The sequence below is a fragment of the Ruditapes philippinarum genome, unplaced genomic scaffold, assembly GCF_026571515.1.
Source record: "Ruditapes philippinarum isolate M1 unplaced genomic scaffold, ASM2657151v2 ctg4258_1_1_1_1, whole genome shotgun sequence".
NCBI classification, from domain to species: domain Eukaryota; kingdom Metazoa; phylum Mollusca; class Bivalvia; order Venerida; family Veneridae; genus Ruditapes; species Ruditapes philippinarum.
Genome location: NW_026853311.1, coordinates 146,824 through 170,173, shown reverse-complemented (window position 1 = coordinate 170,173; position 23,350 = coordinate 146,824). Strand labels below are relative to the sequence as shown.

The 23,350-nt window shown below is 33.8% G+C and overlaps 1 protein-coding gene across 1 annotated transcript in view; it reads left to right on the top strand.

The window, feature by feature from the left end:
- The first annotated feature begins 489 nt into the window (after window positions 1-489).
- Window positions 490-23,350, top strand: part of LOC132736468 (GATOR complex protein Iml1-like) — an 80,624-nt gene continuing 57,763 nt past the window's right edge. The window contains exons 1-16 of the mRNA XM_060723611.1: window positions 490-582; window positions 1,865-1,914; window positions 2,419-2,488; window positions 2,984-3,124; window positions 4,732-4,801; window positions 5,323-5,395; window positions 5,910-6,097; window positions 7,291-7,425; window positions 9,295-9,356; window positions 10,954-11,027; window positions 11,647-11,725; window positions 12,605-12,644; window positions 14,067-14,163; window positions 14,992-15,233; window positions 20,220-20,429; window positions 22,285-22,394. Of these exons, the coding sequence (XP_060579594.1) occupies window positions 559-582; window positions 1,865-1,914; window positions 2,419-2,488; window positions 2,984-3,124; window positions 4,732-4,801; window positions 5,323-5,395; window positions 5,910-6,097; window positions 7,291-7,425; window positions 9,295-9,356; window positions 10,954-11,027; window positions 11,647-11,725; window positions 12,605-12,644; window positions 14,067-14,163; window positions 14,992-15,233; window positions 20,220-20,429; window positions 22,285-22,394 (1,665 nt within the window). The 5' untranslated portion in view covers window positions 490-558. The remainder of the gene's footprint in view (window positions 583-1,864; window positions 1,915-2,418; window positions 2,489-2,983; window positions 3,125-4,731; window positions 4,802-5,322; window positions 5,396-5,909; window positions 6,098-7,290; window positions 7,426-9,294; window positions 9,357-10,953; window positions 11,028-11,646; window positions 11,726-12,604; window positions 12,645-14,066; window positions 14,164-14,991; window positions 15,234-20,219; window positions 20,430-22,284; window positions 22,395-23,350) is intronic.

Sequence of the window (23,350 nt, the reverse complement as noted above, 5' to 3'; positions counted from 1 at the left end):
CTAATCTGTCTCTGCTTTTCACAAAGAATAAAAAAAAATGATTAATTTCTGAGGCCATAATGTCCTTTAACGGTCTTTACTTGAATCAGTTATGATTGGCAAACGGTGATCATTACGAATATTATATATCAATTATAATTTTGTTTGTGACATTAGTCATGTTATCCAAATGTAACATTGTTCAGTTCCACATAATATACTATAATTACTGCGGGTCACGACAAAACCAACATTACGTGCGTTTTGCGACAAGCGTGATCGAACGCAGCCTGCACATGCACGCAGTCGATCAGGATCCATGCTGTTCGCTATTAGTTTCTCTACTTGTAATAGGGTTTGTAAGCGACCAGCATGGATCCTGATCAGACTGCGCAGATGTGCAGGCTGGTCTGGATCCATGCTGGTCGCAAACCCATTATGTTGGTTTTGTCATGGCACGGCTCATATATATTGTCACCTTAGTGCAGTAATGTGTTAACTCCTATTGAATTTCAACAGCAAGTGTCCCTGGATCTGGTGGAGATACTGTTTAGAGATCAGTATTACAGCAGAAGTGATATGCACAGACTACGCACTAGCATGGTATGTGATAATGTTGATACTGACACCCCCCCCCCCCCCCCTTAAAATAAAGAAAAAAAACCAAAAAAACAAAAAACAACACAGGGTGGCAACCCACATACCTTTCGGGCAAAGATAATGGTGGAAAATAGCCCTGATTCTAATAGATATTTAGTGAACAAGTTTTTTTTTTTTAAAATAACAAATAGATTTTCTTCAAATGAAGTGCATAAAATGAACTTGGAAGCTTTATGGATTTATATTTTATTTCCACTTTTTATACAAATACTGATATTGTATAAGTGTCTTCAGCTCATTTTCAGGGCTGTGTTTCATAGAAATTCCAAAGTGTATCCTAAGTCCTGGACATACAAGCAACTTTAGGACTTACTCAAGACCGTTGCAATAATTATTTTGAGCGTCAGTCAAATACTGTAGACAATAAATAAATTCATTCTTCTGAGAAAAGTTAAGAAATACAATGACAGACCCCTTTATTCATAATGTGTAAATGCCAATCAGCATTGCTATTCTGAAACTAAAGAGTCATGAAGTAGGAGTCAAAGGACATTTTCTTTGAAATGCAAAATTGTCTCAGTTTTGGTCTTAAGACTGATTTCAGACTTAGGACTTTTTTTTGAAACACAGCCCAGATTAATCATGTAGCATTATGCATTAAAACATTTCTTAAGTTGTACAACAGCCTTATACAGGAATGAATTCAAGAGTGTGTCTATAAGCTTTTATCTTCCTGCAAAATCAAACTTAAATGAATTTGGTCCTGATGAAGGTCAAGTATTGACAGAAACTAGTAGACATGGATAAAATGAGCCGCATCGCGACAAAACCAACATAGTGGGTTTGCGACCAGCATGGATCCATGCTGTTCGCTATCAGTTTCTCTACTTAATATAGACTTTGTAAGCGAACAGCATGGATCCTGATCAGACTGCGCGGATGCGCAGGCTGGTCTGGATCCATGCTGGTCGCAAACGCACTATGTTGGTTTTGTCATGATGCGGCTCAAATATTGTAAACCTGTCCTTGTGTTTGATGTGTATTACACTTTTATCTTGAACTTATATAAAGTGAATTTTGTTTAAACTAATATGTGAGGTATAAACAGTTTGAAGTGATAAATGCAATCCTGTATTTTATGTTTTTGCAATATTATTTGTCAAGTCTAAGACTGATAAATACAATTATATGCATGAGCTGTACTTTGACTGTTTTGTTTATTTTATTTTTGTAATAGCCATGTTAACAGTATGAAATGGTTTTACATTGTTTCCTTTATTTGCAGATAGGATCATGTGTTTACCTGAATAAGAAGATAAAATTCAGTGAGATGAGGTTATTATTATAAAGATGATAGATTACATTGTTAAAACATAACTATAATTATGTACATGTAGTTTATTAAGATTTTTATATGGCGCATCATTTCTTAGTTATATGTTCATCACTTCATGAAGGACTAATTTTGATCTTGTTAAATTTTGATTTTGATTGTTAAAATTTTTCTGTTTCACGTAAAATGATCCTCATAATTATAACCAGATTTAAAGTTCTTCATATGAACCCTTCAGTCTCTAAAATTATGGGAGACAACAAATGCAGAACCAAGTTTACTAGTTTGTTTTGAGTTACTTCCCTTGCATTTGTAAATTGCATCAATATTGTATCAATAAAGATTAAAAACATCATATAAATTACTCATGTTTGAATAGTTTAGTGCCTTTTTATTCTAAGCAAAAATTATGACACAGTAATTGTAACAACTTTTTGATATATTTTATTCCATTGAAAATTTAGTACCTTGTAACAATAGGACAGTAACTATTTGTTTCATTGCAGGGCACAAGTAAATGAGCTATGGTGTAGAGGTGAGAAAGTGACCTGTGGTGTGATCTCTGATGATACAAGGGTAATAAGTGTTATACTTTAATAGTAAACAAACCATATTTCATTCCCTATTTCAAATTTATGACAGAAGTTTGAATACAAACGACAATGATATTTAAATTTTATGCCGCTAGTATAGAGCTAGGCCTGTGTGCTCAAGGATTTAGTAAAAACAGACACTTAATGTTTGACTGCTCACTGTTGAAATTCCCTGAATTACTTACTATATCAAATTCAAAATAGAGCAAATCATTTACACATAATTTAGTGGTGTAGGAGTTATAGTTTCCCATTTCTTTGGAAACCTGTTTATATAAAAAAGTATATGTACATGTATATGTAAAATTGTTAAATTCAGTGTATGTCGATTTTTTAAACCATGATTTGACTTTACATCTGTTATATCAAATGACTTTTTTCAATACATGAAACTGCCTTTTTACACCCTTGTATGATTTGTATAATATACAAAGAAATATACAAGCATTTGATTAAGATTCATTTGTTTTATTTCCAGATTGTATACAGAAGTTCCACTGCTGTTGTTCAGATATTCATTCAAATGAGTTCAGAAATGTGGGATTTTGACATAAATGGCGACCTGTACTTTGAGAAGGCAGTCAACGGATTTTTAACAGATTTATATGCTAAATGGAAGGTACTTGATTTTCAAACCTTTTATACATAGCCCAAGATGCAGACTTTATAGATGATTTTTAATAACTTAAATGAAAATATAGTCTCACAAGTAAAAGCAAAATGTGGTAAACTATGATACATTACATTGTAAAAACAAAAATATATTCACATCTTTTTCAGTAAAAGCAAGATAATTGACAGTAGTTGAGTGTCTTTTGGTAAATAATGCATTTCATATTGAACTTTTACATTTCTCAGTTAATTTCAGCCAAACCTACTTAGAACAATTTCACCAAAATGCACTGGTGCAAATACATGTTGTTGGATATTGTAATAGGATCATTTTTTGCAGAGTTATGGCCCATTGTGTATTTTTTTATGCCCCCGAAGGGAGGCATATTAAAATCGCATTGTCCATCCGTCCGTCTTGTCTGTCTGCACTACTGAATAGGGATAGGGGGCCATCTATCTTAAAGAGAACAAAAGTGTTCATTCCGTAACAATAGAATAAGGGGCCATGGCCCTCTATTAAACAATAGAAAATAACAATAGAAATGGCCCTTCGGATATCTGTGCGTCCCCTCTTCATTTGTGTCCGGACTGTAACTTTGTCATACATTGAGGGATTTTGAAATAACTTGGCATAAATGTCTACCACATCAAGACGATGTGTTATGTCCAATTATCATGTCCCTACCTCAAAGGTCAAGGTCATACTACCATTTTGAAGTTTCACTTTATCATAATTAGAGTTTATAGGTACACACATTCGTGTCCGGATTGTAACTTTGTCATGCAGGGAAGGATTTTAGAATAACTTGGCACAAATGTCTACCACATCAAGACGATGTGTCATGTCCAAGAATTATGTCCCTACCTCAAAGGTCAAGGTCACACTACCATTTTGAAGTTTCACTTTATCACAATAAGAGTTTATAGGTACACACATTCGTGTCCGGATTGTAACTTTGTCATGCATCGGAGAATTTTAAAATAACTAGAAATAAATGTCTACCACATTAAGACGACATGTCACGATGAAGACCCATGTCCCTACCTTCAAGGTCAAAGTCACACTTATAGTTTGAAGGTACTCATTATCTCGAGAAGAGTTTGAAGATACTCATTAATGTCCGGACTGTAACTTTGTCATGCATGGAAGGATTTAAAAATATCTTGGCACAAATGTCTACCACATCAAGACAATGTGTCGTGGCTAAGGCTCATGTCTGTCTGTCCGTGTGTCCCAACTTACACAACAATCATGTCCAGACTGTAACTTTGTCATGCATTGAGTGATTTTGAAATAACTCGACACAAATGTCTATCTCATAACAACATTCTGTCTTGTCCAGGAACCACCTTCCTTCTTCAAAGGTCAAGGTCACAATTATATTTTGAAGGTTCATGCTATCTTAAGAGGTTACAGGTACAATAATACAAAGAACAATATTCAGCAATTAGTTACTTTCATTCTCTTTTCTTTTCATAATACCTGCATGCTTAAGAAAACATTTCGGGGGCATTCGTCACTTGGGGGACAGCTCTTGTTCACAATTGCAATATTAGCAGAAAACCTTGTTATGTGACATAATCTTGATATTTGTTTGTTTTTAATAATTTTAGGAACAGTGTTGTCTTCATGATGTAACAATTGTAATGTTTTCAAGGACATTTTATGAGGCCCACTCCAGAGGTTTGTAACTAGCATGTTTTTACTTAATAAAACTTTGAGCAATCTTCTGCTTGATTAAATAACAAAACGTACCATTTATATATTTAGTGAAACTTAATATGTAACATCAGCATAAATTTAAATAAAGTAATCTTGTCATTTTATTTTAGAGAGGCTAAAGCAGGACACCTCCATATTTATGCTAATTTTCATGAAAATCGGTCATAAATGACACATAGCATGGAAATTACTGCTTGTATCTTGAATCTTTTTACGTTGCCTAAAATCTCAGTAATTTTTCTCAAGTTTGATGTTCTTGTAATTGTTTGGCTCATCTGGAGGCATGCAGCTTTAATGTCACTGACAATGTCTAACTGTGAGTATAAATTACACCAGGGACTTGGTGCGTGTTTAAAACATTCCTTCATCACACCTACCAAAGAAAATAACACTTTTTTTTTCAAATTTACAGCCTTGTTTTCATTGAAATATGTTTAAATTAAGTTATATAGTTTAACACATTAGAAATGTTATTATTTTAGATGAGTTTCCTCAGTACATGCAGGAATGTTTACAACAAGATTACTTGGGGAGATTTTATGAGGACTTTTACAGGTACTGGCTGATTTAGGTCTCCTTATGTCATTCACAGAAAATTATTAATATGCTGTTTTTTTTTAAAATTTTATTTCAAAATATAAATGATTATTTCTATCAAAATATTTATGGGTAAATTGCCTGAATGGCAAATTGTGTAGTTTTCTACCAATCGAAAGTGTTCAGTAAATTTTGAAAAGGAACCATGTTTAAGAACATTTTTGTGAATAAAACGTCAAAAAATATCATAATTTTAATACTAATTATATGTATATTTAAAAAATGACAAGGCAATCAGTAATAAGTTAATTCAATGAATAGTGAACAAAAATAGCATTTTGGATACTGAATAACCTTTCTCCACTAGAAATTCCATTGACCTATTCTTATCAGTAGATCAACTTAAAAACAAAATATCTTTTTTATAACATCTGGTAGGATACTCTTATTCACAGATTGCTTTTCTTTGCGTCTTGAAAATCTGCCTTGGTTTTGTGTGTTTGTTTTTGAATGTGTGTACTGTATGTTGTAGAGTTGTGGTTCAGAATGAGAGATATGAGGAGTGGACGGAAACAATCAAACAACTGAGAAAGATTTTCAACGAGTATTCTAAATGGGTCCTTAATTATCACACACTGCGAGGGTACAAAGTTCCCAAGGCCTTTAACTCGGCAGCTGCACAAGGGAATTTTCTAGAGACCCTTAACATGTCTCTTAATTGTAAATATATATTATAAACTATTAAATAAACTCAGAATTTCACAAAGTTTTGATAAATTTCACATGAGTATAACAAGATTTTTAACTTGCACGTTAGTTAACAATCTTATATGTATGATCGGGAAAGGTAAAAGAAGAGAGATAGATAACTACACTTTGGTTAAAATAGTTAACACAATTAACTTTTGTAAAATAACTATGCATATGACGAAAAACTGACTCAGTGGGTATGTTCTGCTAAATCTTTCTAAGTGAAAGGCATGGAAAATTACCAATATTTTAACATGCAGGAATAGATAAAGATTTAACTTTCAAATGGTGTATACTATAAAAGAATCAAATCTACATTCATTGAGTTATAATTGCTACAAAAGACCTAATTTTTCACTTTTTGTAAGGCATGAGTGATATTTCTACGGGGTATATAAAAGCTGCTTATCTCTATTATCTACATCTCTTATTAAAGTAGTTAACACATTGAACAAATAAATGTTATGCTATTCTAAACCTGAACACACTATATATCTTAGATCAGTCAGTCTGGACAAAACCATTTATCATTTTTAGGTTAATTTTCAATGTAAGTACTGACTGAAAAGTGAACAGTGGATACCATGATCAGATGGCACGAATGTGCTGGTTGATCTTGGTCCGAACTGGTCGCATTGGTTTAATAAGTTGCCACCGGGAGGTTAAAGGTTAAGGTGTTGCTATTTTTAGTACTGTCTTTTCCTTTACCTGACTCATCCTTGTTTTGTATTTTTCATGTGCCAACATGACCATGTTTCATAATATATATGTACGAGTCTCAAAGAAAATGTTTGTTTTCTTCTGTTCTGCTAAATTTGATTTTGTTTTGAGTAATTGTCTGTATAAATGTTTGTTTGAATACCTTGAAGAAATTATAATTCTGTCTATTGATTACTTCTGAGAGAAAGAAAATTTCACTAGTCAGCCAGCACCGCATTGATTATGAGTACAATTTAAGAGAACTTGATGCAGGACAAGTAGAAAAATGTTGCTTGCACATTGGATTTAGAAGCTACTGATCTAAGATATTTAGTGTGTTCAGGTTTAGAATAGAATAACATTTATTTGTTCAATGTGTTAACTACTTTAACCAGACACTGAAAATATTTTCAAGGCCTGCTTCTATTACAAAAGAATGTTGATTTCTTTCTGCTTTATTTCAGTATTTGAACGTTATTACATGGACCGGAACTTTGACCGAACCGGAAAGGTTGCAGTGGTAATAACGCCTGGGGCGGGAGTATTTGAGGTGGACCGGGAGCTTACCAACATTACAAAGCAGAGAACAATAGACTGTGGTTTGTATATTTGATTTATACATTTACAGGTCCAGGGCTTTTTTCCTTCTATAGCAGGGGCCGTTTAAGGGCTGCTTACCCAAAGAAAAAAATTCTTTAAAAAAAATGCAGTTTTCCCCAAAAATTGAATTTACATCAAGTTTTTTCTTCCTCTTTTGCAAATATACTGTATAATTTTCCCCAAAAATTAAGAGCTGGGCTGCTTCCCAAACCTATGAAAAAAAGCCCTGAGGTTTTATTTTAACTTGTCTGACTCCTTACCTAGATATGTTAACCCCTTAAGCCTGCTGAATTCATGTAATGAACTTGTCCTGCTTTGAATTTGGAATAGTCCATTCAAAGTTTAAGGGATTTCAATATTTACATACAAAAATTTAGCTACCAACAGTATAGAGCCTAGCCAGACTGCACAGATGTCTTTACTGGTGGCACAGGCTAATCAGTTTTGATTCCAGCAGATTATTGATTAAATACTCCTTATACTATTGTGAGATTTTTGTCCGTCTGTCTGATCAGTTTTTACTGTAACCAAGTTACGTTCACAAATTGCTCTTTGAAATCCTAAAACATTAATAATACAAACAGATTATTACCACATGCATTCCTTAGATTCAGCTGGGAAACAGTTGTGTAACCACGAAGTTGTCAAGTCTTAGGGTGGACAAAATCTTTTTATATTAAATGTTTGAAAATTGCGTAATCAAAAAAATTGTTTCAGAATAACAGACCCTAATTAGCACCAGTATGAATCAGCTTTTAATTACTTTTTTACTTTTATTCTTTTCTAGATATGCATTATTGGAACTTATTTACATTCTTGTTTTCATTTTGAGCCTATGTAAACATTCATTAGAATGATTTCATGCAGTGATCATTGCTTTCAACAATGTTTGTCATCTCACTGAAATAAATGAATGCCCATTAAAATAAACTCCCCAGTTAAAAGAATTAAAAATAATACATTGTCTATTTTCTAAAACCAGTACCCATTGTATGTGGCATGTAATAAGACCTTTGTTAAAAATGTCTTCAAAGGTATATTGCAAGTTGAAAAAATATATAACTCTTTTACCATCTTGATTTTTGGCAATAACAATGTTCATGTCACTGAATAAGACACTAAATTTTATTATTTGCTTGGAATCGGATTTGAACCTTGGATTTCTCACATCTTAAGCAAACATCTTACTCTTTTATTACAATACATGTTAAGTTCGAATTTGGCTTTAGACCACTAATTTTTCAGATCGAGATGGTTATGGCCCCTTTTTGTAATTTTTTTATTGTATAATAAACTATACTGGATGTACATCTTGACAGTAACCAGTATATCTGTCATTGAAAATAGAAGATAGAACTAGCTAAAGTGAAAAAAGACACAGGGGAAATGAATGCTATTTTTACTAACAAATTTACTTGAATATCAGGAACATATTTGCAGAATGCAACACATAGAATAATAAGTTATACTTTCATTTTAGAAAATTATAATTGTAAGAAGTTTCTCTATTTGTTTGGCAGTTAACACCAACATAAAAACAAACAGTCATTCAAATATTCAATGTATTTTCTGATATACAGTCAAACATGTATTAAGCGACCACACAAAGGAAATATCAAAAATGGACTGTACATTTAAATGACACAGCTTATGATTCACCTGTCTGAAAAAAGGATTTAGAATTACATCAAAATTTAATTGTCTTGCTTGTACTGGGAAAGGAAATTGATGAATAATCCATTTATGTAGTACAGGTCAAGGTGAAAACAAAACTGCCTAAGGCCAGAAATATTCTTTACATTCTAGGTACATGTATTATCCTTAATTATGTTTTAGTATTAATTGCTGTTAAAATATGTTCATTACAGGTGTTGGAAGTGACCTTGTGTGTATGGGAGAACAACCATTACATGCTGCACCTTTATTTAAGGTACATTGAAATGTATTAGCTAGAATATATGAAAAACAAAATATGGGGTATTCCACTCATCCCCGCTTTGTTGCCACACTGGGTTATGGTTCTCCATGTAAATGGTATCTCATCAGTCACGAAAGATATTAGAATACTTGACACTTGACACATTTGAGATCATAATTTTAGGTCATTTTTCATGGCCTATAACTCTTTGTATACAAGATCAACCTACATAACTTTCTATGAAACTTCACGCATGGGTCAAAATTTTAGATCTGTATCTAAAACAAAAAAAAAGACCATGTCTTAATGACAGCTTTTTATATGCTGTTTGAAAAATGGGTTGTATTATAGTTTCCCCCCTGGCGGGCTGTGGCCAAATTTGTTCAGAACATATCTCCTACATGCATGAAGGAATTTTAATGAAACTTCATAGAAATGTACACCACTATAAGAAGCTGCATTGCACAAATAACCAGGTCTCTAGGTCAAAGGTCAAGGTCACACACATCATTGAACAACGCTTGTCCGGTACAAAACTTCAACATGCATTAAGGGATTTCAATTTAGCATGGCACAAATGTTCACCATTGTAAGGTGGAGTGTCACATGCAAAATTTAGTATCTTGTGGCCAAGTTCAAGGTCACACATTGGGGCCAAAGTTCAGATAAAAATATGAAAATGTGTAATTGGACCATTTAGTCATCATTTATTGAGGGATTGAAACACAGATGGTCATCAACATAACTACTGGTGTGAAACATGTATTTTACGTTAATATATGCAAGGTCAAGGTCACTAAAGATGATAAAATATAGAGATTTTGTCCAGAGCATAATCCTCCACGCATGGTGGGATTCATTAAATTAATCATATTATGACTCTATGTGTTTGGAATTTGTTCTTCATGTTCATATTATGAATCTATGTGTTTGTCATTTGTTCTTCATGTTCACATTATGACTCTATGTGTTTGGAATTTGTTCTTCATGTTCACATTATGACTCTATGTGTTTGGAATTTGTTCTTCATGTTCACATTATGAATCTGTGTGTTTGTCATTTGTTCTTCATGTTCACATTATGACTCTATGTGTTTGGAATTTGTTCTTAATGTTCATATTATGAATCTATGTGTTTGTCATTTGTTCTTCATGTTCACATTATGACTCTATGTGTTTGGAATTTGTTCTTCATGTTCACATTATGAATCTGTGTGTTTGTCATTTGTTCTTCATGTTCATATTATGACTCTATGTGTTTGGAATTTGTTCTTCATGTTCATATTATGAATCTATGTGTTTGTCATTTGTTCTTCATGTTCACATTATGACTCTATGTGTTTGGAATTTGTTCTTCATGTTCACATTATGAATCTGTGTGTTTGTCATTTGTTCTTCGTGTTCACATTATGACTCTATGTGTTTGGAATTTGTTCTTAATGTTCACATTATGAATCTGTGTGTTTGTCATTTGTTCTTCGTGTTCACATTATGAATCTATGTGTTTGTCATGTGTTCTTCATGTTCACATTATGAATCTGTGTGTTTAGAGTTTGTTCTTCATGTTGACATTATGAACCTATGTGTTTGGAATTTGTCTTCTTTTGCAGTTCCATAGCAAGAATCATAAAATAGCTTTTGAAGTTGGTGATGATTACAACATCCCTCACTGGATGAATCACAGGTATTGAAATAATAAAACAAAACAAGAGTAATATGTGATATCTGTGCTAAATGCCATCTTTAAATAAGATAGCCTTGTTATATCCTGTTTGTTTGTACTATTAGTTTATAAATAGTACATTTCTACACGAAGTGAAAAATAAGCCTCTTCTTCTATAGTATGTTTATACAAATTAAAGGCCATGCTGGTAAAAGGTTAATTGCTTGTTAAAGATATTCTGTGTTCATCCTAGAGTAAAATATTTGAAACAAATTTATGAAATTCTCACTGAATATATCTAATTTGAATAAATGAATGAAGAAACTGTGTATGGGAACCTGCATTCCCTATAACAGGTCAAGAAAAGTTAGTCTTTTTAAAAACAAAAAAAAGACTGCCATTTTTTTTAATGATACTCAATATTCATATTGTGACCACCTATACATAGTGTGTAAAATTTTAAACATAACATATCTACTTTGTGTGAAGTCAAAACATGTTTATTTCATATTTACAAAGGGACTGTATAGCAATTATCAATATTTTCTTATATCATATTTGAGCATAATTATATCTTTAATGTATGGATCTCATGTCACATATATTTTGGTTAGTATTTGTATTTTCTCTCTTTGTACAGCTTTTATACATCGAAAAACCAGATTCAGTTTTATTCTAACAAGACATTTGTTCCGAGGATCAAAATTCCCCCAGAAATAGTGAGTAAACACTAAAGATTATACAGACTATAATTTAAGAATGCATGTGTTTTTTTTTTTAAATGCTTGTAACTTTATATTTCGTTATAAATAGTCCATCAGTATGGAATTTCACTTCAAAAACAAATTGACTTATAGTTGATCCATCTACTTTCCAAAATGTCATTATTAAGAATTTAAGGTGCAGATAGATGGACTGTTTTTCTGTATATACATGTGTATTATGACTTTCTTTATCACATACCGGTACCTGTGCCATTTTTGTAACTGTAAAAATGGCACTGTCCTGCTTATATTTTAATGTGACGTCATTTGCGCTGTACAAACAAAGCATAGAGACATGCAAAATGTTAGTGTTACACTATATAAGCATCAGTGAAAAACTTGAATCATATTCTTTTTACTGCAACCAGTTCTTATTTTGGATATTAAATAGAATACATGTATTTTATTCCTGCAGCTTCATTACTAAATTTATTGAACTCATTGAATAAAATAATATTTTATTCAATTCAGTAATTCAGTATTTAACCTACACTCATTCAATATCCTTTTTATTATGTTACTTTAAACATAAAATCTATATCATGTGTAAATATACAATATTTTGGAGGTTTAATCAAAGTGTTTGTGCATGCCTTGTTTCAATAAATGACTAAACAGAGGGAAAGGTAGACAACATTGTGAGTCAGTGTGATTATAAATTTTTATATAGAAGCATTTTCTCACTTTTTTTTCATACTAATGTGTGCCACATACCAGAGGAAATGACTTTCTAAATCTGTGGAAATGTCATCAGGGATGAATATTTCATCCTGAAGATAATACTGTTGCCATGGTAATATAGAATTACTCATCATCATGTAATATATATTTCAGTTTGATAAGAAGAAGCAGAAAGAAGCCGTTGTAGAACAAGGTAGGAATTCATATGATGCTATTTTTAGTTCCAATAACCTTGAAGTATCCTCATTAAATTTTGATGGTCATTTAAAGATGAGAAAGAAGTTTTGTTTACTAAATCATCAAAATGAGATGAGATATTTATTGAAATTGATATTTCTGCATTTGGTTTCTCACTTATATATGACAGACACTTTAAAACTAGCACTTTGTGAAAGGTACACCCCCCTCCCCCACCCCCCAAAAAAGAAAGAAAAACAACAACAAAAAACAACACAAAATAAAAAAAAAGCACAAAACACAAAAAACACACTTTCTCTAGAATCCAAGGTTGAATGCAGGATATATGCTTGTTTATAAATGGTTGATTACTTTATAAAAAACTGTTTCAGTGTCTAAGGTCATATAAGTTTACAAAGTATATATGTTTCAACTGGGTCATATAATGTTTTTTATATTAAAGATATATACTCATGTTGATAATTTACACATTAAAGCAGACAGGAATAGGACTGAGAGCTGCAATAGCTCATGGTAGTCATCTCCTTTAACAAAAGCTTTACATACATATAATTTGTGGTTTAATAGTTATCATAATAACTATAATATTCTATAAAGTGAAAAAGTAAAAAAAAATCCTAAAATATTTACAAATACATGTATGTAAGCAAAGGTCATATTTTTATTGTCAAGTTGAGTTAAATTAACATAAAATTTCAAAAGAATGACTGTTATAATAGTGATTGACCAACAGTTGATATTGAAATATGTTAAGGAAATATAATATAAATAAAAAAAGACTGCCCCACTCTGTATGAAATTGAACATCACAAGTAAATTCACATGGCTATTTATAGAAATTTCCTTGGGCCACATAAGTTGATTATCATTCATAGAAAGTAAATTATAAGATTGAAAGGAATTTTGGTAAAATGGGAACTTATTTTGACTTTCACTTGTTCTTTTACTTTATACCTTTGGATGGGCATAATGTCACTTAAACAGGGAATAAGTCCCCCTTGTGGCTTAGGGGTTGCCTTTAAAGGTCAGGCATCAGAATAGCAGCCCCCGATTACCTCTGCCTGTCATAAGAGGTGACTAAATTACTTGAGTGTATGCATCTGTTAGTTCTAGCAGGAGAGGTGGTTTTGACCCCTGGTGTTGCTTTAAGTTATAAAATCCCAGGTTAACCTATATCATCTTTCCTGTTCCGGCGCCAAATGAACCTAATTGTGTTGGTAACCCTTAAAACCAAACAGACAGAGAATAACAGAGAGAGAGATAGAGAAAAGAGGAGTATTCAGATGTTTCAATATTAAAATAATGTATCATTATTTATTCAAAAATCTTTGTAGCTAATATAATATCTGGGCTCTGGGGATAATATTTTCAACTGTACATGATTGTATTCTATATTGATTCTGTGTTCTATTTTTAGAATTGTCTTATGGTTCGGATGATGATAATTTCCCATTTGTAGACTATGATGAATATGATGCTCAGGTGTTTAAGTTACCAAGCCGTAATATTTCTAGGTAAGTTACCAAGAAGAAATATATCTAGGTAAATTACCAAGCAGTAATATTTCTAGGTAAGTTACTTAGCAGAAATATTTCTAGGTAAGTTACCAAGCAGAAATATTTCTAGATAAGTTACCAAGCTGAAATATTTCTAGGTGAAATATTTCTAGATAAGTTATTCAACAGAAAATTTTGAAGGAAAATATTTCTAGGTAAGTTAGTATTAATTTTATGTACTTGTCAAGGACTTGTGAAACTTTGAATTTCCAACTGGTAACACCTTCTGCTATTTGCAGACAGTTTGTTTTTATTCCATTTAATATAGCATATAGTCAATCAAATTTACAAGCTAATTAGCCAGATTTTTCAGTTATCCAATTTTATTAGCAAAAATGATTAATTTTGTATATTATAAGGCCCTTTTAGACTTAAAAAATATATTTTTATTTTAAAACACTTTTTATTTTTGTGTCTTGTTTAATTTCCAAAGTATTAGTCATTTGCAATAAAGCTGATTCATCTTTTGCTTCTTTTTGCGTTTTGACAATTAGTACACTTATTGTAATTAATTGTTTTGTATGGAAGTAAAAAGAAACCCACTTTGTTTACATTCATCTATGTTTATAACAAATAATTCCACATTTGGCATTACCTTCTCCAGGTGATATACATTTATTTAAATCCATTATTAAAGCATTATAAAAAATGTGTATGCCCTTTCTACAGAAAGGAAATCTTATTCATTTCTAAGGCTTAGTGTGCCTTTAATTAATCGTTTTATCAACACATCAATTAATATCGTAACTTTATCAATTTTGTCATCAAATTCATAATTATTGTCAGTCTGAGGAAAGCCAGCAGCACAAAAGGTCCCAAGTCTGACATCAGGAAACAAAATCCACAGACTTTTCTAGAGGCTAAATTATTCCACATCCCTCGTACACGTCACACCTCCGATGATGTTTCATTGCTTCCAGTGGAGAAACCTGACCTGAAGCTCGGCACTTCACCCGAAATGTCGATACCTTCGGTGTCAAGTAGTGGAGATGACTTATCCTCTTCTTTAGGATGTTACCCAATATTTCGTAAGTACGATAAGAAAACGTTTATTCATTTTAGTTAGCTTTATTTTAAAACATTTTAGCCATATTCATAACATACAATGCAAAGTTATAAAAATATACACTGTTATACCTTATAGTATATCATCTTGGTTAAAGAAGCCTTCAGATTATCTTAAATATGTAATTTTTAGCTTGACTATGCGAAGTATAAAATTATGAAGAGCTGTCCTATTGGCGTCCGTGTCCAGATTTCAGATTAAAGTTTTGGTGCAGTAAAATATTTTTCACTATAACTTTTTCATTTCTTAAAATATCAACTTCAAATATATGTTCCTGATCATCAACCACATCTCATGTGACAAGGTTCATAACTCTATTACCAATATTTTCAGATTTTTCCATAAAAAGTACTATTTTTAGCTCACCTGTCACAAAGTGACAGGGTGAGCTTTTGTGATCGCTTTTCGTCCGGCGTCCGGCCGTCCGTCCGTCGTCCGTCCGTCGTCCGTCCGTCGTCCGTCCGTCCGTAAACTTTTACTTTAAATGACATCTCCTAATAAACCACTAAGCCAATTTCATCCAAACTTCACAAGAATGTTCCTTTGGTGGTCACCTTTAAAAATTGTTCAAAGAATTTAATTCCATGCAGAACTCTGGTTGCCATGGCAACCGAAAGAAAAAACTTTAAATATCTTCTTTTAAAAAACCATAAGAGCTAGAGCTTAGATATTTAGCATGAAACATCTTCTAGTGAGTGTCTACCAAGTTTGTTCAAATAAAAGCCCTGGGGTCAAAATTGGCCCCGCCCCGGGGGGTCATTGATTTTCCCTATATGCATATAGTAAAAACTTAAAAAAATCTTCTTTTAAAGAACCCAAAGAGCTAGAGCTAAGATATTTAGCATGAAACATGTTCTAATGGGTGTTTACCAAGTTTGTTCAAATAAAAGCCTGGGGTCAAAATTGGCCCCGCCCCGGGGGGGTCATTGATTTTCCCTATATGCATATAGTAAAAACTTAAAAAATCTTCTTTTAAAGAACTCAAAGAGCTATGGCTAAGATATTGAGCATCAAACATGTTCTAATAGGTGTCTACCAAGTTTGTTCAAATAAAAGCCCTGGGGTCAAAATTAGCCCCGCCCCAGGGGGTCATTGATTTTCCCTATATGCATATAGTAAAAACTTAAAAAATCTTCTTTTAAAGAACCAAAAGAGTTAGAGCTAAGATATTTAGCATGAGACATGTTCTAATAAGTGTCTACCAAGTTTGTTCAAATAAAAGCCCTGGGGTCAAAATTGGCCCCGCCCCAGGGGGTCATTGATTTTCCCTATATGCATATAGTAAAAACTTAAAAAATCTTCTGCTCACCTGTCACAAAGTGACAGGGTGAGCTTTTGTGATCGCTTTTCGTCCGGCGTCCGTCCGTCCGTCGTCCGTCCGTCGTCCGTAAACTTTTACTTTAAATGACATCTCCTCATAAACCACTAAGCCAATTTCATCCAAACTTCACAAGAATGTTCCTTTGGTGGTCACCTTTAAAAATTGTTCAAAGAATTTAATTCCATGCAGAACTCTGGTTGCCATGGCAACCGAAAGAAAAAACTTTAAATATCTTCTTTTAAAAAACCATAAGAGCTAGAGCTTAGATATTTAGCATGAAACATCTTCTAGTGAGTGTCTACCAAGTTTGTTCAAATAAAAGCCCTGGGGTCAAAATTGGCCCCGCCCCGGGGGGTCATTGATTTTCCCTATATGCATATAGTAAAAACTTAAAAAATCTTCTTTTAAAGAACCCAAAGAGCTAGAGCTAAGATATTTAGCATGAAACATGTTCTAATGGGTGTTTACCAAGTTTGTTCAAATAAAAGCCCTGGGGTCAAAATTGGCCCCGCCCCGGGGGGGTCATTGATTTTCCCTATATGCATATAGTAAAAACTTAAAAAATCTTCTTTTAAAGAACTCAAAGAGCTATGGCTAAGATATTGAGCATCAAACATGTTCTAATAGGTGTCTACCAAGTTTGTTCAAATAAAAGCCCTGGGGTCAAAATTAGCCCCGCCCCAGGGGGTCATTGATTTTCCCTATATGCATATAGTAAAAACTTAAAAAATCTTCTTTTAAAGAACCAAAAGAGTTAGAGCTAAGATATTTAGCATGAGACATGTTCTAATAAGTGTCTACCAAGTTTGTTCAAATAAAAGCCCTGGGGTCAAAATTGGCCCCGCCCCAGGGGGTCATTGATTTTCCCTATATGCATATAGTAAAAACTTAAAAAATCTTCTTTTAAAGAACTCAAAGAGCTATAGCTAAGATATTTAGCATCAAACATGTTCTAATAGGTGTCTACCAAGTTTGGTCAAATAAAAGCCCTGGGGTCAAAATTGGCACCGCCCTGGGGGTCATTGATTTTCCTTATATGTGTATAGCAAAAACTTAAAAAATCTTCTTTGAAAAAACCCAAATACCTAGAGTTAAGATATTAGGCATGAAATTTCTTTTAGTGAGTGTCTACAAAGTTTGTTCAAATAAAATACCTGGGGTCAAAATTGGCCCCGCCCCGGGGGTCATTGATTTTCTTTATATGTGTATAGCAAAAACTTAAAATCTTCTTTGAAAAAACCCAAATAGCTAGAGTTTAGATATTAAGCATGAAACATCTTCTAGTAAGTGTCTACAAAGTTTGTTCAAATAAAAGCACTGGGGTCAAAACTGGCCCGGCCCCAGGGGTGTCATTGTTTTTAACTATATGTGTATAGTAAAAACTTAAAAAAAATCTTCTTTTAAAAAGCCCAATGAGCTAGAGCTTAGATGTTTAGCATGAAAAATCTTCTTATGGGTGTCTCTACCAAGTTTGTGCAAATAAAAGCCCTTGGGTTAAATTGGCCCTGCAACGTTGGGGGGGGGGGGGGTTGGGGGGGCCTATATACAGGTGAGCGACCTCAGGGCCATCATGGCCCTCTTGTTAGCTCACCTGTCACAAAGTGACAGGGTGAGCTTTTGTGATCGCTTTTCGTCCGGCGTCCGTCTGTCCGTCCGTAAACTTTTGCTTTAAATGACATCTCCTCATAAACCACTGAGCCAATTTCATCCAAACTTCACAGGAATGTTCCTTTGGTGGTCACCTTTAAAAATTGTTCAAAGAATTTAATTCCATGCAGAACTCTGGTTGCCATGGCAACCGAAAGAAAAATCTTTTAATATCTTCTTTTAAACAACCCTAAGAGCTAGAGCTTAGATATTTGGCATGAAACATCTTCTCATGAGTGTCTACCAAGTTTGTTCAAATAAAAGCCCTGGGGTCAAAATTGGCCCCGCCCCAGGGGGTCATTGATTTTCCCTATATGCATATAGTAAAAACTTAAAAAATCTTCTTTTAAAGAACCGTAAGAGCTAGAGCTTAGATATTTTGCATGAAACATCTTCTAGTGAATGTCTACCAAGTTTGTTCAAATAAAAGCCCTGGGGTCAAAATTGGCCCCGCCCCAGGGGGTCATTGGTTTTCCCTATATGCATATAGTAAAAACTTAAAAAATCTTATTTTAAAGAACCCAAAGAGCTAGAGCTAAGATATTTGGCATGAAAAATTTTCTAATGAGTGTCTACCATGTTTGTTCAAATAAAAGCCCTGGGGTTAAAATTGGCCCTGCCCCGGGGGTCATTGATTTTCCCTATATGCATATAGTAAAAACTTAAAAAATCTTCTTTTAAAGAACCGTAAGAACTAGAGCTTAGATATTTGGCATGAAACATCTTCTAGTGAGTGTCTACCATGTTTGTTCAAATAAAAGCCCTGGGGTCAAAATTGGCCCTGCCCCGGGGGTCATTGATTTTCCCTATATGCATATAGTAAAAACTTAAAAAATCTTCTTTTAAAGAACCGTAAGAACTAGAGCTTAGATATTTGGCATGAAACATCTTCTAGTGAATGTCTACCAAGTTTGTTCAAATAAAAGCCCTGTGGACAAAATTGGCCTGCCCCAGGGGGTCATTGATTTTCCCTATATGCATATAGTAAAAACTTAAAAAATCTTCTTTTAAAGAACTCAAAGAGCTAGAGCTAAGATATTTAGCATGAAACATGTTCAAATGGGTGTCTACCAAGTTTGTGCAAATAAAAGCCCTGGGGTCAAAACTGGCCCCGCCCCGGGGGGTCATTGATTTTCCTTATATGTGTAAAGCAAAAACTTCTTTGAAAAAACCCAAATAGCTAGAGTTTAGATATTAAGCATGAAACATCTTTAAGTAAATATCTACAAAGTTTGTTCAAATAAAAGCCCGGGGGTCAAAACTGGCCCTGCCCCAGGGGTGTCATTGTTTTTAACTATATGTGTATAGTAAAAACTTAAAAAAATCTTCTTTTAAAAAACCCAATGAGCTAGAACTTAGATGTTTAGCATGAAACATCTTCTTATGGGTGCCAGTACCAAGTCTGTTCAAATAAACAAATAAAAGCCCTTGGGTAAAAATTGGCCCGGGGGTGGGGGGGGGGAGGGGGCTATATACAGGTGAGCGACCTCAGGGCCATCATGGCCCTCTTGTTTACTGTTACTCCTTTATTTCTTAAGTGATCAACTTCATACTTCAAATATATGTTCCTAATCATCAGCCACATCTTATGTGACAAAAAGTCTTAACAGTGATATGATGCTACTTTTTCAAGATAAAATTGCTGAAATACTTAGATTTAGAATTGTTTTTCCAACAGAAAATAATAACTGAAGGCCACTTTAAGGTTGTTGAAATTTAAATAAATTTTATATCACATGCATGTACTAACTAAGATACTTACTTGAATCAACCAATTGGGCAATTGCAAACTTGTAGCAGAGTACCATCATCTTTTTGAGGGTTATGATTAACTTTCCCTTCAAAAAATTAATACATTTGGCAGTAGTAGTTAAAGTTAATAGTTAAAGTCTTTATTACTGTTTACATTCAAATTTTGTTATAACAAAAATTAGAAAAAAATTAAATACATTACCACTCATTTCTATATGTATTCTTCAGCGAAAAAACCTTTTGGTGCGTGTGACTCGGATAATGATTTACACCTTGGTTTGAGACCTATTGTTGGCAGTGCAGGTTCACCAGTGGGGCACAGAAACTTTCTTAACCATTACACGCGACATCGTGCCCTCATAAACCCATTTGCACCGTCAAGAATGCAGTTTAAAATGACATCTAACAGGAGAAGATGGATTCATGCTTTCCCAACTGGTATGTTAAATACAGTTCTCCATTCCATTTTTATGCTCCCCAAAAAAATTTCGGGGGAGCATATAGTCGCCGCCTTGTCCGTCCATCCGTCTGTCGGGCCCCTTTTCTTGTCCGGGAATAACTTTGAAACAACAAGAGGTATCAACATGAAACTTTGTAGGTAGATAGATCTCATTGAGTAGGTGTGCAGTGCACAAGAACCGTAACTCTGCCTTGCCTATTTTTTGAATTATTCCCCTTTGTTTATTTTTACACTTTGAACTTTGTCTGGGACATAACTCTAAAACTATAAGAGGTATCAACATGAAACTTTGTAGGTAGATAGATCTCATTTAGTAGGTTTGCAGTGCACAAGAACTGTAACACTGTCTTGCCTACTTTTGGAGTTATTGCCCTTTGTTCATTTTGACACTTTGAACTTTGTCTGGGACATTACTCTAAAATTATATAATAGATATCTGAACATGAAACTTTGTAGATAAATAGGTCTCATTGGATGGAAATACAGTGCTTAAGAATCATTACTCTGCCTTGCCTTATTTTGAATTAATTGCCCTTTGTTTATTTTTACTTTTTGACTTTTGTCCGGGACATAACTTTAAAACTATTAGAGATATCAACATGAAACTTTGTAGGTAGCTAGATATAATTGGATAGAACTGCAATGCTTAAAGAACCTAAAGAAAGCCTGGTCTAATTTTGGAGTTATTGCTTTGTTCATTTTTACACTTTGAATTTTACCAGGGACATAACTCTGATATCATCAGGAAACGTTATAGATAGATAGATCTCATTGAATAGAAGTGCAGTGCAAAAACACATAACTCCTCCTTGCCTAATTTTGGAGTTTTTGCCCTTTGTTCATTTTTTTTATACTTTCCTGTGTCCAGAACCTTCTCGGGGAGCATCACCCGGTTCAACCGGTTCTTGTTTTTTTCAGGTATATTTGGATAGTAACAAAATGTATGTGTCATGTCTGGGCAGCTGAAATTTTGAAAATTTTCAAAGGTTTTTATGCGCCCTCTTGGCGAGGTGAGTTGGCAGTGGGACTGACTGTCCCAGACTCACAAACCAGCGGAATGTGAGGGCATCTATGTCCCCTAGAAACTTTTTTGGTTTCTTGATGCTTTGATATAAGGTTGATTAAAACCACAGAATATTAATTGCATTAAATCTCAGGTTTTAAATGAAAAAAAACAAAAATCAATAAAATGTAAGAATAGAAGATGTGCTCTAAATGTGGATTTTATCATACTGTTTCTTTTGAAGTTATATATTCTGTGCAGAGTTTTATAATAAACTTCTGAATTATTACCATCTTTAACCAGTTAATAACATCATGCCCGCTTCAATCCTGGCAGGGTTGTACCAAAAAATATTACTATTGCTTCCTGCCTCGGATGACAAGGCAGGATATTATGTTAGTATGTATATAGAAACATTTCTGTTAAGTTTTTCATTGTCCTTTGTTGCCTCAAGAATAATACTGTCATCATCCATGTAATAAAAGTGTTGTTGAAACTGATATAGACATGGGTTTTCTTGTTTGAGGTCCTGACCGCCACCTCAACGTAGTACACGCTTTAAAAAAAATAAAGTAAATATTTTTTGTTTATTTTTATCTAAATGTTAATCATAAAAACCATTAAATATGTATTTGAGCTAGTTTTAAAATAGGTTCAGCCTATTTGATTAATATTTGGTTTAGGATTTTTAAGACCATGCAGTCAGTTAGAATAGAATTCAGGAGCTTGTACACCACAGGTACCTGCTGAATCAACACTCACTCATCTATACCCCTCTCATATAGTTTTCTCATTGTCTTTTATTATAAATTATTCTTATTATGTTTAAGACCCTCGTGGAGTGGCTGTACAGACACATCATGTCCATACATACAGTTATAATGACAACAACGATCAGGAAGATGTTGACCTTTGTGAACTCACCCCCGAAGTCATAGAGGTAATCATTTAGGTTTTTTTTCATAATCTTGCTTTTGAATGCTGTGGTGATATTGAAAAGCCTATGTCACCAGATATAGATCCAGGCTGTGGTGATATTGAAAAGCCTATGTCATCAGATATAGATCCAGGCTGTGGTGATATTGCCTATGTCACCAGATATAGATCCAGGCTGTGGTGATATTGAAAAGCCTATGTCACCAGATATAGATCCAGGCTGTGGTGATATTGAAAAGCCTATGTCACCAGATATAGATCCAGGCTGTGGTGATATTGAAAAGCCTATGTCACCAGATATAGATCCAGGCTGTGGTGATATTGAAAAGCCTATGTCACCAGATATAGATCCAGGCTGTGGTGATATTGAAAAAGCCTATGTCACCAGATATAGATCCAGGCTGTGGTGATATTGAAAAGCCTATGTCATCAGATATAGATCCAGGCTGTGGTGATATTGAAAAGCCTTTGTCACCAGATATAGATCCAGGCTGTGGTGATATAGAAAAGCCTATGTCACCAGATATAGATCCAGGCTGTGGTGATATTGAAAAGCCTATGTCATCAGATATAGATCCAGGCTGTGGTGATATTGCAAAGCCTATGTCACCAGATATAGAGCCAGGCTGTGGTGATATTGAAAAGCCTATGTCACCAGAGATAGATCCAGGCTGTGGTGATATTGAAAAGCGTATGTCACCAGATATAGATCCAGGCTGTGGTGATATTGAAAAGCCTATGTCACCAGAAATAGATCCAGGCTGTGGTGATATTGAAAAGCCTATGTCACCAGATATAGATCCAGGCTGTGGTGATATTGAAAAGCCTATGTCACCAGATATAGATCCAGGCTGTGGTGATATTGAAAAGCCTATGTCACCAGATATAGATCCAGGCTGTGGTGATATTGAAAAGCCTATGTCACCAGATATAGATCCAGGCTGTGGTGATATTGAAAAG